Below are 17,939 nucleotides of genomic sequence, written 5' to 3' on the forward strand. Positions count from 1 at the left end.
GTTTCCAGGTGTCAAATGCTCCCTGGGACTGTGTAGACAACCTGTTATAGGAAGTCATCTTTGTCTTCTCCCCTTATTTGAGGAATGGTCTCATCTGCAAGGACGTATGAAAGAGGCTAAAGAGAACTGATGGCAGTGGAACCGGCCGACCAAGCAAATGGGCTTTGCCTGTACCTGTTGAGAGCCTTGGGTAGAATGCACTTCTCTTTGTCTAGTCTCCAGGAAGAACGTCCTATGAAACCAGGAAGGGAGACATGGAGTTCAACAAGCTTGTGCTCTAGTACCTTGAAGCGTCTCTTGTGCTAGATGGAATTACCAATAATGATCTCAGACCTAATAACCGGACAGATGCAAAGAATATAGCAAAGTACTACTTCATTTTCAATTTAATAAAGCAGGGTCAACTGGCAAACATCAAACGGATGCTTGTACACACACACAAACTTTATTACACAGAGGTTTCATACCACAACATGTGCCATCTATGATGTTATCCTACGTGGCAAACCATAAAATGTATTAGCTGGAGTTATTGGTTACGGGAAGATGTTTACTTATAGAATGTATACAGGTTACTACTTCATTGGCTGTATGTTATTTGTAAGACACGCCTCGAACTACCTCTAAATACATAGGTATTGTATAGCAGCTTGCCCCATAGACCCACTGATTGGTTGGTATTCTCACCCAACCTTGGACTTAAGGCTAGCAGCACGTAAGGAAACCGAAACCTTGGTGCTTGAATCACATCAGATTACTCTCTACTTTCCCAAATAGCCCATCATCTCTCATCAGACCGGCCATGAGCCAATGTTTCCTGCCTGTAGTTGACCTTGAGGCATGCTCTGTTCTAGGACATTCAAGGGAGTGAAAGCACATCACCATCTTCATCCGTGGCTTAATGAACAGCCCTTGTTTTCGTCTTCTGAGTCACATGTGACGAGACCACAAATTCGTCCATTTCAGCCTCTTATTTCCCGCTATTTGATTGAATTATACTGGGTGCCATTGCTCCTCTTGGTCTCTAGAGACTTGCTAACTCTACCTTGTATAGACTTTATACACTTAATTGTCCAATACTTGGCTCTTGCAGATGTTTTCTTCTTTAATCTAAGAAACATATGTCTCGTCTATGGCTTATCCGTCTGCCTCCCGTCATGCTTTGCAGCTATTCCTTAAAAATAGAATCCTTGATCCCAAGACAACATGGACTCCTCTCTGTTTTGCACACCAAGCTGTTCTTCCAGTATCGCCTGACTCTGCAACCCTGATCTGTTTCTGAGGTAGCTGAATTAAATATTTACACAAGCCGGCGTCCATTTTTTCAACTATGGCCGGCCTTGCCACAATATATATTCCTCGATAGCAAGCTTCTATGTATCTTTTCTACCTTGACGACCTGGCACTAGTGAACAAAATGTACTCCATCATTCAGGCATGGATGGCCACACACGGTATATGCCTGAATGACGATAAAACTGAGCTCCTCATACTTGGGACCTCAGCTAACCTTAATAAACTTGGCTCCAATTACACCTCCTTTGATATAGATGGGAACAACATGAAAGTGGCTAACGAAGTCAAAACATTAGGTTTTTACTTGGACTCTACACCCTTACACTGAGCAAGCAAGTTAATGCAATTGCCTCCTCCACAGCTTACACTTGTAAACTGATCAGAGCCTGCAAACCTCTTTTGTCTAAAGAAAGTTGTACGACCCTAGCTAGAGCCCTTATTCTCTGCAAGCTGGACTATTGTAATGTACTATACCTGGGCGTAAGTAAGTACATTAGTAATAAAATCCAAATCCTCCAAAACAACGCCCTTAGACCTTAGATCAGCACTTGGCAGACCAAGGAGAGAACACATCTCTGAACTGAGGAGACAGAACAGGTTTTCTACTAAAAATAAAATTATGCTGAACACTGACTCATTAACTTGTAAATGTCTAAATCAAACTGCCCCACGCTATCTTCCTGAGAGAATCATCAAAAAACCTGCCCTACATCCATCACGGACAGTAAACGCAAGTTGTCTGGTCATCCCTAGATTTAAACGAAAAAAAGCCAGGGTGGCGGGCAGTAGCTTCCCAGTTATGGCAGCACAAGCTTGGAATGCCCTCCATACTGACTTAAGAGCTGACCAACCTTTTCACAGTTTCAGACGAGACACTATAAACTGGCTTGTAGCCAATGACTACCGACAGTGCTGCCTGAGCTCGGATGGTATCTCTCTGACACTGTTACCATTGTCCTAGATTACCGTTGCGTGCTTAATGTACCTGTTACACCTGTACCTTATGCATATACTACCTGCTTTATTATGTTGACTCAAATGTAAATACTGTAACATCGTAACTAAATTTTACGCTGAAAGTATTCTTGCAAGTCTATGTAAAATGCGCCTAAATACCCCTGGTTTGGTGCGCCTTATAAATATAACAAACACACACATAACACGACATTCAGGAGAACCCTCGGTTATACCAGGGGAGTAAAACCCGATATTGTAATACACTATTACAGTTGCTTTTCAGTTCAGTGGAACACAGATTGAGGAAAGCAATCAACTTATTGTAGGATGGCACAAGGCAGACCAAGATTAGTAAAACCCACAATACACTTCAGAATTGCACACAGTTATTCAAGGTAAGTAACACCGAAGGCAGACCATCCTGTACAGGCTATGCAGTAGATCAGGGCAAGCAAGACCCAAATGGTAAACTTATATTCTGAAAGAAATAGTAAGGTGAAGCCAAAAGGATTACTTTTGGCAAGTAGGGGAACCAATTAACAGGCAAGTAAAACAAACAAATATACACTTTTAAAAATGGCAGAACACATTCAAAGGATAAGAACCTTTGTAACTGCTCATATTTCAGAGGGTCTGTCAAGCGGTAGAGCCTGGGACTCTGTACACAGGACCCCACTGGGGCTCACACACGCTTAATAGCATGTAGAGGAAACAAACAAAAAGCTAAATATTGCAGCCTTATAGAAGGCTTCTGTGTCCTCATTGCAGGAAAATGGACCTGCGGACTACATTTCCCAGGCACCCCTGGGCCAGGAACTACTTAGCCAAGCCCACGTTGGGCGAGGCACGTGCATTCGTGCACACAAGAACCAAAGCACAGGGCTTGTGCTCTGATACGTGACCTGAGAGGACGTGTCTGGCGGAGCTCCCTCCACGGGGATCAGCACAAGGGGCCACACCCCACAGAACTCAATCACGAGCCCCTCACCTGCAAAAGATAAGTATTGCCGCGCAGGGGAGGCAAGCAGCACAGGGGAAAAGCGCAGCGCTGCGGTGCAGCGAGAAGAAAATCCACAGAGAAGCAAGGGGCACACGCAGGGGGCATCGCCCACGGTCACCAGTCCCCCTGCCTCACTGAAGCTACGTGTATTCGCTAGTGCCATAATAACGTTAGTGTCCAATGGGGTGAACTCAATTTACGCGCAGTTGCGGAACAACCGCCAGAGCAGTGTATGTACTCTGCATCCCATTTCAATACTATATTAGCCATGTGTAGCGGCTAGCTTTGTGCGGCTTGGAAACCGCGACACGTCATGTGCGATAGACAACACGACCAATCTCCCCTTGTAGCGAACTCCTTAGACCCTAAGCCAGCAGCAAAAAGCACAGGTGCAGCGCGGAGCCACGTGCGGCCTTAAATCCGCACACACACAGCTGAACCCTCGCAGTTGCATGCACACTAACATTGAGGCAAAAAGTAAACTTGCTGAGAGTGCTTTGAAGGGGACATTAAGCTTTGTGCATGTGCAAAAAGTGTTGGTATGTGTATGTGTGAGGAAACACGCAGAGTAGTAATTCCTGCTCTCTATGCAGCATTGAAACTGCTCCAATATACCGAACCAGAGTGCGTGCAGGCAGGAGGCCAGCACTCACCCCAGAGATAAGTGTCTTTTTGGTTCTATGCTGTGTAGTGTGTATAGTGCATGTCAGTGTGTGGAGTGTAACCATTTCATTTTGTTTTCCTACATTCCCTCTCCTATCCACCTCCCCTCTCCTAACCCTCTTACCGGTTTACCCTCGTAACTTGAACCCATCCAACCATCAGCTCCCTAACCCTCTTTCCCCCACTGGGGTCTCGGAGGCTTGCGTGGGCTTTCGCTTGCAGGCGCCTAGACCGTAGGGGGGGATGGTTGGTTCGTGCCACTCCTGAACCTGGAAACCAGAGCTGTGACAGGGACTTTTACCAACCAAACTATTACAGATAAGTAACTTTTAAACACTTGTTGCATTTACTAGGAAAAAGGCCCAAACCGTATAAGTCTGGCCCTATTCTTGAAGCATGAATGTTCTCAGTGGCAGGAGGGGGTCACTAGGTGTCTAGCAGCCAACAGATAGGGATAAGATAGGCATAGTTGTAGGAAAAGTCAGAGTTCCTGAGGTAAGCTGTTCAAACAAATAAGTATTTTAGAGTGGTAGAAAGGTCCAGGGACTTAAAACAAGACACCCTATAGGGATTCCAGCAGAGGGACTGGGTGAACAGGCTGAGAGGACTCCCAATGACATGAATCACCCTCAAAGCTTCACAGGAATCACAAAAAGCTTACAGTAAGTAATACCCCAGTCAACACAGTACCTCAGCACAGAAGAAATGTTTGCAGCAGGAGGTCTTCAGGATCTGCAGCCAAAGACCCGGTCGATGAATTCCTTGTCGCCAAGACAGGACACTGTAAGGCAATTTGCAGCAGGGATCAAGGAGATTTGAAATAATTAATAAAAAAAAAGACTCCAGGCAAGGGTTCTTCACAGCTGGATGCAATTCTGTGGATTTGGCACACTTTTCAGGAGCAAGGAGAAGACTGAATATCGCTTGTCGGATTCCCGTCGTTAATCTGCTCCAGCACTCTGGTGAGGGGACTTCAAGGATTCAAACCCAGTCTCCACAGGCCCAGAAGGATTGACCAAAGTTTCAGCACAATTCGAAAGACTGCACGACATAATGGGTCGAGGTCCCAGGGTATTGGGGTATTGCAGCCCGACAAGGTAGCAGCATGCCAAGGGATAGTTCAAAATGCAGGTCTTCATGAGTCGTGTGGGTCTCACCAGGCTCGGAGTCAGAGTCATCCTTTTCGGGATGCCGAGATCGCTTGGAAGGAAGGGTAACAGCAGGCTCCAGTTACATAGCAGGGTCTCCAGTCACTGGAAACCGCTACAGCCATCGTTTCTTCATCTTCTTTGGTTTCAGCTCCAGTGGTTGACTTATCAGCAGCTTGCAGGTTCGGAGTATTTAACAGGAACTACAGCACAACCTCTGCATTCTCTCCCTTACAGCAAGGGGCGTTCTGGCTGTCCAATCAGGAGAGCCATCCGCCCCCTGAACCCCCACTGTGGGTTGCTTCCTTTCAGGCAAGGTGAAATACAAAGGGTTGCAGAGTTTTGGACTCCTCCCTCGCTTTCTGCCTTCTCAGACACTTTGGAGCCTGGGCGGGGAATCAATAGGATATCTAGAATGGCAGGGGAAGACCTCAAACAGCAAGCACAAAAGAGATGGGGGAAAAAGGAGCCCACCATTTAAGCATAATTGAGGCCCTTCTGTGCATTACCGAGGATGAATTAACAGCCTGGAGTAATAAAAACTAAACGTCATACAGGTAAAACCACTGCCACCAGCCATTCATGTAAACTCGCAATTGTAACAAAATGTTACCAGGTAAGTAAGAAAGGGGCTACATTATATCCCACAGCTCTCCACATAAGGTGGTAGGTACTGGCGCACTTCTACACAATGTAAAAAAAGATGAAAAGACATGCATTACTCACCGTAATAATATTTCTGATGATTGCATCTGCTTAGATTCACATGCTGTGCATATAGTCCGACATCTAGTCAAAACTGCGGGGTATTGCATATTTTTTTCAAAGCTCGAAAGGGACGTCGACATGGCCATGACTAACACTATCCCTAAAGTGACATGTAGTGTACCCAAAATGACTCGCGCATCGAGGTCCCTCAGTAAACGGGATGAAAATCTCTTTTTTACTACTTAGGAACAGTAGTTCACCCAAGTACATGAAAGAGAAATTGACAGGGGAGCCCAAAGGGCCAATCCAGCCTAAACCCAAAACCTATAGGAAACTAACTTCAACCATTCACTATGGAGACACAAAAACGTTCACCCATAAAAAAAAAGACTAAAAGACTAGATAAGAGGGGAAAAAGATTCCCCTTCACCTAGAGACAAGGTAAAATAATTACCCAGTTCAAGCAAAAAAGTTCTGGGGTTGACACAGGTCATGAAAATGTTTCCAGAGTGGACCCCTGCCTCAGTGATTCCTACGCAGGCCTACTCCTCCTTTGAATGCCTAGTCTGCAGGCTCTCCCAGAAGCTCACTGTCTCCAGAGCCCTGGTTCTCTCTAGGCTGGACTACTGCAACAGCCCCTTTCTCAATCTGCCTACCTCTACGCTTCGCCCCCTGTAACTAACCCAGAACAGGACTGCAAGACTGATCTTTGGCCTCAAGCCCAGGGACTGTATCTCTCCAGCCCTGAAATCTCTCCACTGGCTTCCGGTGACTGCAAAGATCAAGTTCAAGACCCTCTGCATCTTCCACAAGCGTTTCTGGGGCCAGTCCTGCACTACACCCAACTCTCTCTTCCGAAATACCGCCCTTCGCTTAGCTATCTCCAACTCTGAGGGTCAGGCGCTTCTCCAGGCAGAGAGTGGGTGGGTAGATCACTCTCCTCTGCAGGAACAGCCTCCCTGCACCACTCAGACTTGAGCGGGACAACCTGAAGTTCTGAAAGCAGCTCTAGACCCTCCTTTTCTCCTCTGCCTTCTCTCTTCCTCACACCCTTGCTAACTTACCTGTCAGTTGCGCTGAGTGGTTGCTTGGTACCCTCAGTCGCACTGGGTACCAGGCTCCTCCACAACCAGTCTTCCTTTGCCCTGCCTCCTGCGCAGTTAGAGGGGTGTAACTGTAAACCCTACAGCCCGCTCCTTGCACTCTCCCAGAGCCGCGTTGCCCGGACTGCACTCAGAGCCATGCTGGCCTGATCACACTCCCCACCCCCTGCACTTCTCCCTCTCTTCCCCCCTGCACTTCTCATTCTTACACTTGCACGATCCAAATGACAAGGCCTAGTAGGACCGTTTTTCCTTGTCCTCCCTATGTCTTCCCTCTCTTGTCTTGTGGTGCCTAGAAACACTTTTGTACAGGTGCATTATAAATGGATTATAAATGAAAATCGTACCTAACAGGCATTGACAGTGGTCCCTTTATGTCCTAATTGGGTCGTGGTCCAGATGCCACAGCTAATACTGCCATTTTACAAAAAAAAATGCTAGGAGGCTTTTTCCCCCTCCCTCATCTAGGGTCCCTCCTCTCTCTTTATAGGGTTGGGACTCGAGAAGAGGTTGGGCTTTTGCTCACTGCTGATCCAGAATGTGTGCCCCAAAACAGCTTTTTCCCCCTTTTAGGGGGCCCTGTGTAGCAGTCTGTCCACACTAACCCTCGGCCAAGGATGGGGATGGCGATGGCTGTGTGGGCTACGATATGACACCACAACTTCAGCAGTTTGGTTATTCATAGACAAGACAAAGCGTCCGAGCCACGATGGCCTCCTACACATTTGTTTTACTCCTCCTAACCAACTAAAATTACTGTCTTTAGACTGACCAATCTGGTTGCCTTTTACTGAATCTATGAACCATAACCGGGCTGCAGACACACAGAACAATCAGCTTCCTAAAAATGTGTGGGGTGTTCACTGGCAGTCCACTCTGACCCAGATATCACTAACAGGACTTTGGCCACTTCTGGTCAGATTTAAAATGAAGCACGAGAGATGTGTTAAGACTGGAGAACCATCTTCGAGAGAAGCACCTGAACCTCACAAAACAAGCTTGAAAATCTTTCGAAAATGGGGTTGTGCCAAATCCAAATGCGCCTAGTTTTTTAGTTGAAAGTGCAGCTTACGTTAGGCCTAAATATTATCAGTCTTGTATTCGTTTTTGTAAGACATTTATTAGGTTCTTAATAATGGTTGGGATCAGTGATCGCCAAGCTATGCAACCAGTCAACGCATACTTAAACTCATAAAAAAATAAAATCTTACTAATTACTAAACACATTCAAGGAAAGCACACCCCCCTTTTACTCACCTCCACATTACCATTGTTGTAAATCTGTCAGGCAGTCCAGGTTGCAGATGGGAGCAAAGGATGTCCTGTGAGAAATCGCATGGAAAATACATATTTTGGACCTCTCTCTATAAAACCTTACTCTCCCTCTCCCCTTCCCAACTTGATAGACACTCCACCCTCTAAACTATCCCAATTAAAATTCAGAGTAAGGTCTATATTTATTTTGGGGAAATGTTTTGAAGAACCGAATGGTGCAAAATCCAAAAAAGTGCCCTGTCCCTCTCTGGAGAGAGTACTACCCAACCATAACTCACAATATAATGTATATGCTGTAAAAACAACTTTAGTATGCAAAAAAACGCCTTAAATTAACAGGTGTTGTAAGCTATGCCACCTTAACTCCAAGCTACCCATGAGAAAATTATCATCATCACTGGAAATTAGAGCACATTAATGACATTGCTGTTGCCATCTCTTGTGAAATCACTGGAAAAAACACGTGGGTATTAAAAAGGGATGGCCTTTATTTCAAGACATTTGAGAAACAATTCTACAGATCTACATTTATTGTACACCAGCAAAATGGAAATACACTCATTCGTTATGTGGTGAACAATTAATGGTATGCTGAAGAGTAATTTGCTTGCTTCTCAATGTGAATAAAGGAAGCCTTTCAAAATGTTCCTCAAGGTCCAGAAAAACGCAAGTGTCCCATATATGCATCACCTTCCTTTGTCTTGCCAATCTATTGTACCCACAAACATTTAACTATAATTCCTTAAGATTGACCTTTAGCAATCATCTTACATGGTGCAGACCTACTATCTAATTGATGGAAGAGACCATAGTGATATAAAAAAAAAACGAATGATTTGGTAAACAGTTCTGTTGTACATTACTGCCCATCCCTGGACTTCTGCAAAGTAATAGTATTTTAACAATGCATACATCTCAATAGCATCAGCACGCTTTTGCATTAAGTACAGACTACCGTTAGACATATCCTGAAGACCGAAGTTACTATTTAAAGTTTGAGTTTGCTACTTAGTAAAAATGGCTTTCATACATTCAAGGACAGGTTGAAATCATAACTGCACTGAAATGTCTGTTTGGGAAACAGTCATCTCATACTATGTGACAGAGGACAGTTAGAAATTGATGGCTAAAGAATAAATAAAAACAAAAACAAAACAAAAAAAAGACAGTGAAGCATGAGGAGGTAGATCCGGACTGAAGGTAAACAAAGCACTTTAATCCTTCTGCTTCTGTTTTTCAGTCTGTAGTAGTGCTCTTTAAACATTGCACAGCTCTTACTTTCAGGTGTAGTTTGCACTAACAGTGATGGCCTGGATTATGGCATAAGTGATACCAGTGTGCTCCAGTTATGTCAAGTAGCACAGCTTCAACTTGTGTACAGACGCGTTACAAATGCCACATCATAAATCATATCAAACTGGCATATTAGCAATACTTCAGCTAAATACTGTTCGCTGAATTTCTAGGGTTTTGTTGGTCTGATTACACTGCACTGTGTCTTGCGTTTGTGTGCATTTTGCAATGCTCTGCTTCACACAATCGGTAGCATTAAAGTTTTTTCTTCTGATCCGGCTCATGCCATAACAATGTTTATCAGTGTGTTTCTAGGCTACACATCATGGGGTTTTCCCCATTGCGAGTCCATTGACCATGCCTCCTGCTCTGTTTTGCCACCCGATGAGGAAAACAAAGTGACTGTCATTGTGGGAGGGATGCGGCATGCAGGAGACCAGGACTGGGAGGGAAGACACGCAAAGATTGGGAGGAGTGTTGTGAAAGAGAGAGTGTCTGGGGAGATAGTGGCACACAAGAAACAGAGACTTGGAAGGAGCAAAAGGGAAAGTAACTGGGGAGACATGGTGCACAAGAGACAGGGACCAGAGAGGGGAGGGGCAGCGCGCAAGGGACTAGGAAGAGGCGGCGCAGTGCACAAGAGACAGGGGAGGTGCACCACACAAGGGACAGGTACTGTGTAGGTGAGGCAAACAGGATCAGCGGAGGCGCTGCACACAAGTGATAGGGTCTGGAGGATGGGGGTACAGTAGGCAAGGGACAAGGACTGGGGAGGGCGTGAGAAACCAGGTGTCTCACCCACTAGTCTCCAGGGATCTGTCATCCAGGTGGCCAGGACACGGCCATCGCTTTTGGATCCAGTTCCTGGGGGTGGACAGGTGCAGGATCACCACCTGGGTGAGGGGTCTTCGGGGGGGCGGGATGCTGAAATGTAGTATACCCTTCTCTACAACACCATTACCCCATCCTACCAGGTAGGATATTTAGGAACTCTAACCCCCAACCCCTCTTACAACAAACTCTTTCACATGGACCGCTCGCTGTGAAAGAAAACAGACTAACACCTGAGCAGACCTGACGTGTCCCAATACAATGGTCAGTCAATTACAGACCATCACACACATCTGCCTTTCATTAAGCTTCCCCACATGGATAAAAGGCGGAGCACGAGAGCACACTTTGCGGAAGGCAAAGCACACAAGTAAAAAGCAGTTTCAAGATGGCAGCTGAACGAGAGAAGGAAGACGGCAAAGGGGATCGCAAGGAGGGAAGTTCCCTTGACCTTTTCGACAAGTAACAGTTCCTTTCCAGAAACCTTGAGAATAGAAAGCATAGAAACAGGAAACCAGGTTGGAGAATCCTGCATTGTGTGTCGAAGATGCCCAAGACCTTCGCGCACAATCAAGGTGGGGAGGCGCACCAGCTGCCGTGGTACCGGCCTTTGCTCCAAGAACAAAGCCGCGTATGTGAAATCAACAAAGCCGGTGAGTTGGGGATACCGATACAAGACCGATCTGTGTTGAAGCCAAGGTTGCAAGCAGCAACACTGTATGGTGAGCGCTGGAACGAACATTGTCAAAACGCGTGTGATAAGAGACGCAAGTAAAGTTGAACTGCTGATGAGTGACTGAACTTTGAAAGCAAGATGCAATACCTTTAATAGAGTGGTCCGGCACCACGTGGGTGCTCAATCAAAGGTCTCTAAGATATCCAGCTGATGAGTGGCAAATGTGAAAGTGAGGAAAAGTTTATATCAAGAAGAGAACGCACACAATCGAAAGTCTTCAGTTTTAATGAAGTACAGAACGTTTGGAAAAGTAGATAAATTTGAGGGAGACCAATTGTAGGTTTTGTGTTAAAATCGGTCTGAGCCCGGCGGAGGGGGGGCCCTGGGTGAACAGAAAAATCACCTGAATAGTTCTATGTGTGAAATCCTAAGAAGAAAGGGAACTTTAATGTCTGTGGTGTTGCATCAGGCCCTCTGAAATAAGAGACTTTGATTGACAACAGACTTTGGCACACAAAGCCCTGATGTTGAGGTTTTGAACTGCATCCTTGTGCTAGAGAAGCCAGAGTGTGCGCTAAGCTAGAGTGTGCCGCCTTGTCCCCACACTGAAAACATGGGGAAGGGAAGCCAACTGGTTCAATATGCGGACACATCATTTCTTGAACACTTTTCTTTTACATAACATTGTTTCCCACACTATTTGTATCTAGAAGTAAGGATTGGCAATAGGTTTATTAGTATAGGCCCTTTTATTCTGACAGACTCGACTAGGACCGAGTTATTTTATGGTCGTAGCTTTCTCCCATCTTTAGATTTAGGATTCGGTAGGTGTTTTTCAAACCCAATCGAAGTTCAATAAACACCCTTGAACTGCGATCACTTGTGTCCGTCTTATTGTTTGATACCATGCCTTCGTTACAAGGGGAAGCCTACAAGGGCCAAGGAACAAAGAGACGCAGAAGGTACATGGGCCAGGGAGGCACGCTGCACAAGGTACAGAGACCAAGGAGGCGCAAAACTGACATGTACATGGAGACGAGCAAGTGGCAAGGAAGGGGAGGCACAGTCCCCAAGATATACAGACTGGGAGAGGAAGCGCACAAGGGACAGAGACCAGAGCCGTTTTCCCAAAGCCATCTGCGTTTCTCCCCACTGTCCCTTGTTGACAAATATGTAACTGGCACTCAGGGGAGAGGGTGGTTTACATGCTGTTTTTTCCCCACAGGAGTGCAACCACCACTCAAGAGGGTCCCAGTCTCCACAACAACCCAGGAATCCACAATGGTTTGCTGGCATGGCATGGCATAATGGTGACTTTGGCAGAAGTCTCAGGACGATATCATCAGCAAGGAACCGGAGGAGAGCTTCACAGTTGCAGAATTTAGGAAGAGCAAATACATTTGCATTTCAAGAATACCATCACTGTCCACCATACACCTCCTGAATGGGAGGAGATCTGTTCTCACTGGGGAACCCAATAACTGGAACCTTTTCTTTGCACCTTTCCTCTCCTTCTGCATCGGCATAGGGAGATTATAAAATTCCACAGCTGCTCTATATTCTGCTTGGCTGTTCACTACATTCTGGTCCATTCAGAGATGATTCTCTGATCTGATGAACTTCGCAAAGGGATCCTACGGGCCACTTCTGTTCCGAGATTCGGCTATCACAGAAGGGAGAGTCAAGAACACCCCATCTCTACACAGCCACGCAATTTAAATTCCTAGTATTTCAATGTTGGAATTCTCAGCAGCTCAAGAACGTTTGGCTATCATTGTATCAATGTCAAGAGAAATTGTTTATGACATGCCAATGACAATTAAGCCTACATCTCCTTTTCCCCTCCATTTCCACCCCACGCTCTCACCAGAGAACCCCTTGTACCACTTACATACCCCCTACCTGGCATTTAAACCACCTTGTCAGGAAACCTTACACCATAAATCAACCCAGAAAATGGCTTACTTTAGTCATTGGGTGCTGCCTGACCATTAAAGAAACTTGCTTACGCGCAGAGTTATTTGCTTTTTACATGTGCTCGTCAATTGGCAGATGTGGGCATACAGATTATTCCAGCCAGGGTAACCTTGCTGCAACTGCACTCTACAGGAGCAGCGTTAAGTAGTCTTATTCACAGTAGCAAAAGTTACTCTGTTTGATATCCTCTTCCACTGGTTTACTCTTGTCAAGAACTTTAATCTAGTGGGATACCTAAATGTTACTGATCGATATAGCTCAAACCTTTTGTGCCTCTCAGATATTCTAGTTTTAGTCAAGATTGCTATAAAACATGGCATCTGATATTTAGGTCAGTCGCTGTACACTGGTCAGTTTTGGGTTGCACAGTTACCTAATCAGCACAATACTTGGCTGAAACATCCCATCAGACGAACAAATTATTTTGAATAGTCAGGTGGCTAACAAAATTTAAAACAAAAAAAATAGCATCCCACTTAGGTCTAGTCAATCAGAGAGCTCTTACTTCGAATGATGTTGTGGCAAGGGAAAGTATACCATGTGTACATTTAACTCCTTGTAGATCAATTGAGGTTTGTCAAATTACTAATAGTTTCTAATTTCTAACTTGTCTCTTTGGTTCCTCTTTTTCTTTTCCTTCTCTACTTTTCTCCCCATTATTGTAGAATTCATGAAAATAATGACTTTTTAATGTCATAGGACTTCTTTATCCAATTTGAATGTTCAAAGAAATCCCCAACTGTATACACACATGAAGCTCTTATTTGGCATTTGATAGCATTCAAAAGGGACTCAATAGGTTGAAATACGTGTTGGCCAAGGCAATAAAACTAATATGCATAGGCAAGACTAGCACAGATGAAACAATTAAAGGTTTGGATATAATATTCAGAACAACAATTTGAAAGCTGCGGACACAATGGGCCTCATTACGAGTCCGGCGGTAACAGGAATATGTAACGAACATGATTTACACATGGGCTGCTCAAAGTACGTGGAAACTAAGGGACAGAGGTTTATAATGCATATGCGAAGAAAGTGCCTGTCCAGGAGAACCCACTGTAAGAGGTTATTGAATATACGCGTACTCTGAGAAACCTACAAAAGGGATTTAGGAATCTACCTGCAGTGGGCTTTGTTATAAACAGATTAAAACACAGCAGTCTTAGTTTGACTTTGAGGAACTGGTTCTGCAGAGATTCAGAGGCCAGAGAATGTGTAAATAAGTAACTATGACCTCAACGATGGTCAGCTCAGCCAAAGGAGCCGGCCATGGTTTTTATGGATAGTAACTCAGAAAGCAGATGTAATCTTTTGAATGCACGGGAGCTTGAAAGATGGTTTTTCAGCTATTTTATTTATACAAGCAATAAATGTCGGGTGTAGCAATGCTCAAGGCTAAAGTAATCGAAACCCAGGAGTTTCAATTGTATTCTTAAGATATGCCATGTGTTATGAGATGGCAGTTATTTAAATTAGAATGTTCTAATTGAGCCAAAGAGGCGGGACAGATGAGATAGCTATCGCTAGTTCAAAGAGAACCTGTTCACTCAGCCTTCTTCATATCACTTCAAGTATCTATGCAAACCATGTGCAATCACAATTAAGGTTAAAGGGCTCATGACAGTTGTTACTAGTAATGAATTATGATTGGACACAAATGTTTGATGTCATGAATTACTTACAAACTAATCCCAAGAAGGGGTGTGCCATGAATACAATCTGAAAATGGTAGTTAAGACGGCTACCCATAAGAATGTACAAATTGGAGAAAGATGAGATCTCTGAAGAGGTTTTGTCCAATCACATGTGGGGGTGGATTGTAATAAAATATATGGGAGTGTTTTAACTGTTTCAAAATTGTTTATAATGTGGCTACTTATGTGGTTCAGCGGGACTTGGATTGGTTTGACTCCCCAGCGTCCCAGGATGATTGTACAATAAACTTGCTTTACGTCCAAAACGTGCACTCGTTCCTCACTTGGTGGACCAGCTTTGGGTTGAAGTAATTTGAGGTCCGCCCCTACAGACTGTCCAGGTTTCCAACTCTATTACCAAGTGCTCAATAGGAGAAGAGCAACAGTGGGGAAGGGATGGCCCATGCTAGCAGGTCCATCAACTCACCAGACATATAGATTCTGAACAACCAATACCCCTGCATGCCTTATCCATGTGTTTGTGTTGGTAACCCCTAATCTGAGGGTGCCGTTTGGGCAGTGGGAGGGAGGGGTGCAGAATCTAGCTACCATGTGCTGCTGGGATATTCACATGGAAACAGATACTTGGCAACCGCGATGAGGGGGTTGGCAGAGAAGGCAGGTATTTTTGAAATCACTACAGTGGATGCTCTTGTAACCCAATAGCAATTCACAACGCCCCAAAGAGTTATTCATAGTAAATTCATTAAGTATATTCATTTCCAGTGCTACACTGAAGACACTCATTCATTTCCAGGCTGCCCTCTGTCACCTCCTCTCCCTCTCTCATCTCCGATTGCCTAACTGCCATTCAAGATTGGTGTTCTGCCAATGATCTTTGTCTGAATGCCAGCAAGACGGAGATCCTCCTCATCGGCACACCTTCACCATTCTTTCCCCTCACTCTCTGGCCGGCCTCCCTTGGCCCTCCCTCCTATCCCCACCTGCGAGGCTAAGAACCTTGCGGTCATCTTTGACTCCACCCTTTCTTTCTCCGTCCACATCTCCGAGGTCTCTAAAAAGTCAAATTTCTGACTGCACCTCCTCAGAGGTACTCTGCCTTTCCTCTCCTTCCCCCAGAAGCCCACTGTATCCCAAGCTCTGGTTCTCTCTCGCTTGGACTATTGTAACAGCCTCTTTCTAAATCTACCTGCCTCTACTCTCCGCCCTCTGCAACTAATCCAGAACAGGACTGCGAGACTTGTCCTTGGCCTCAAGCCCTGGGATCGTATCTCTCCAGCTCTGAAATCTCTCCACTGGCTCCCAGTGGATGCAAGGATTACATTCAAAACCCTCTGCATTGTCCACAAGGCTTTCTGGGGCTTGGGTCCAAAATACCTCAGCTAGCTATCCCTCTGCAAATACCTCCCCTCTCGAGCTCTTCGCTCCTCTTCCTCCAACTCCCTCAGTGTCAGTCGTTTTTCAAAGAAACAAGCTGGGGGTAGATCTCCGTCTTTGGCTGGGGCCTCCCTCTGGAACAGCCTCCCTGCGACTCTAAAACCTGGAGAACCATCTCTGGTTCTGGAAGCACCTCAAGACCTTCCTCTTTTCATCTGCCTTCACTCCCCCTGTCCCCTGCTGATCTGTTCTCTCTTGGCACTGTGCACCTGGCCACCCTCGGTCCTTCGGGCCCAGGTACCTGCTCACCCTGCCACCGGGTCACCCCTTGCACTGGGGTCTGTATCTGTACCCATACAGCACCCCCTTTTTCTTCCTGCACTTATCAGACCTACCCTGTCTGCTGCCTTAAACCTAGCACTTGAAAATTGCTGGCTGCATTACCACTGTTTGTTGCCTTTATTATTTAATTATTGTTATTTATCTGTTTCTTCTCTGCTTCGCACTTTCCACTTATCCCTCCTTCCATGCACTTTTCCCCTCCCCCTCTCCCATGCACTTGCGCGTTCTCAGTGTCACTGGGCCTAGTAAGATCGCCGTTTTGTTCTCCCCTGTTCCCCTCCCTTGCCTTGTCACACTCTGAAACACTTGTGTACGAGCGCGACAGAAATAAAATATCAATCAATAAAAGGTGAATGTAAAAATAGTCATGTTTCCATTTTTCTTCATTTCACAATATGGCATGGAAAAAAACATTAATGCAATTTCAATGAATGCATTTATAGCACTCTCACTACCTTCTTGCAAAACACTAGAAATGTGTGTAGCCTGGGACCCAGAGCCATTGTGGGAGTGTGCTGGTGGGGCAAATTCCATTGAAGGGCCTTGTATCAAAATAGTACCCCCCTATCAAAATAGTACCCCCCTCAAATGCCCACCCCCCATCGGAAGGTATTTGAGAGACTAGAGTATCCTGAGGAACTGCCCCAGAGTAGTGTGCCCTGGCACTCGGGTGCTCTGTGGAAGAATAGTTCAACCTGCAGTCCAGAGCCTCATTTGGATTAGCACAACCTGGGGCTCCGGGATTCTAGTTGGAGATTGGAGTTGCTTGATAAAGAGGTAGTTTGGGTCCTGTTGGAAATGAGCACAGCCTGAGATCCAGGCTTCTGTTCGAGAATAGTGCAGTACTGGGCCCAGGGTATCTTGGGAAACTAAAGCAATGGATGCCCAGGATAACTAAAAAACATTGCAGTGTGGGAACCATGGGCAGCTTCTCGGGGAGAATAGTGCAGCCTGGGCCCTTGCCGAAGCATAGCTGTAGGAAAACCATCTGATCTTGGCACCCCCAGATATTTTATTTTTTTACCAGGACTTCATTAAACCAGAGTGGCACAAGCTCACTACAATAAGTTTCACACTCACTACCTAGTCAAACGTAAAAGGCGTTAATCATTTACACCCCCAAAAGACAAAACAATTGGCATGGCCAAGGCTTTTTTTCTTCATCTTCACCTCATCCTTTAAATACCCCAGATGTTTTACCCACCTAGCGTCATCTATGTGCCTCACAGCCGACTGAGTTTATGCCCCTCACCCGCTCTCATACGTACCCTGTTGGCATACACGTAGCCTTCTGGCACCAGGTGCTCCTTAAAGAACGTGGACTTCCCGGCTGTAAAGAGAATGGAAATATTACAAAACTTCTCCCTTGCAGTGCTTGAGGTTCTAGGAGACCACTTTCTAGATGCTCAACAGAAATCAACAGACTGATTTGTAAAAATATAAGTGGAGAACAACCTACATGAAATGTAGTGTTGTCAATCAGCCGGGGTGGGGAAACTTGGGCGGTGAAGGTAATGGCATGCCATCTGGGTATTTGCCTCACCCAAACAATGCAAATGCATCCGTTTTAATCAGACCACAAATCCCCAGGCTGGACTAACACACTTGAGCTGGCCTTTTCAATCAATCTATATA

At 45.4% G+C, this 17,939-nt stretch overlaps 1 protein-coding gene across 2 annotated transcripts in view; it reads right to left on the reverse strand.

Moving 5' to 3' along the window:
• Window positions 1–17,939, reverse strand: part of PNKP (polynucleotide kinase 3'-phosphatase) — a 228,603-nt gene that overhangs the window by 19,265 nt on the left and 191,399 nt on the right. For both annotated transcript variants that reach the window (XM_069605627.1, XM_069605637.1), the window contains exon 13: window positions 17,573–17,634. In XM_069605627.1, coding sequence (XP_069461728.1) covers window positions 17,573–17,634 — 62 coding nt within the window. The remainder of the gene's footprint in view (window positions 1–17,572; window positions 17,635–17,939) is intronic.

This window comes from Ambystoma mexicanum, chromosome 1p (assembly GCF_040938575.1).
Source record: "Ambystoma mexicanum isolate Mex_15411 chromosome 1p, UKY_AmexF1_1, whole genome shotgun sequence".
Lineage (NCBI taxonomy): Eukaryota > Metazoa > Chordata > Amphibia > Caudata > Ambystomatidae > Ambystoma > Ambystoma mexicanum.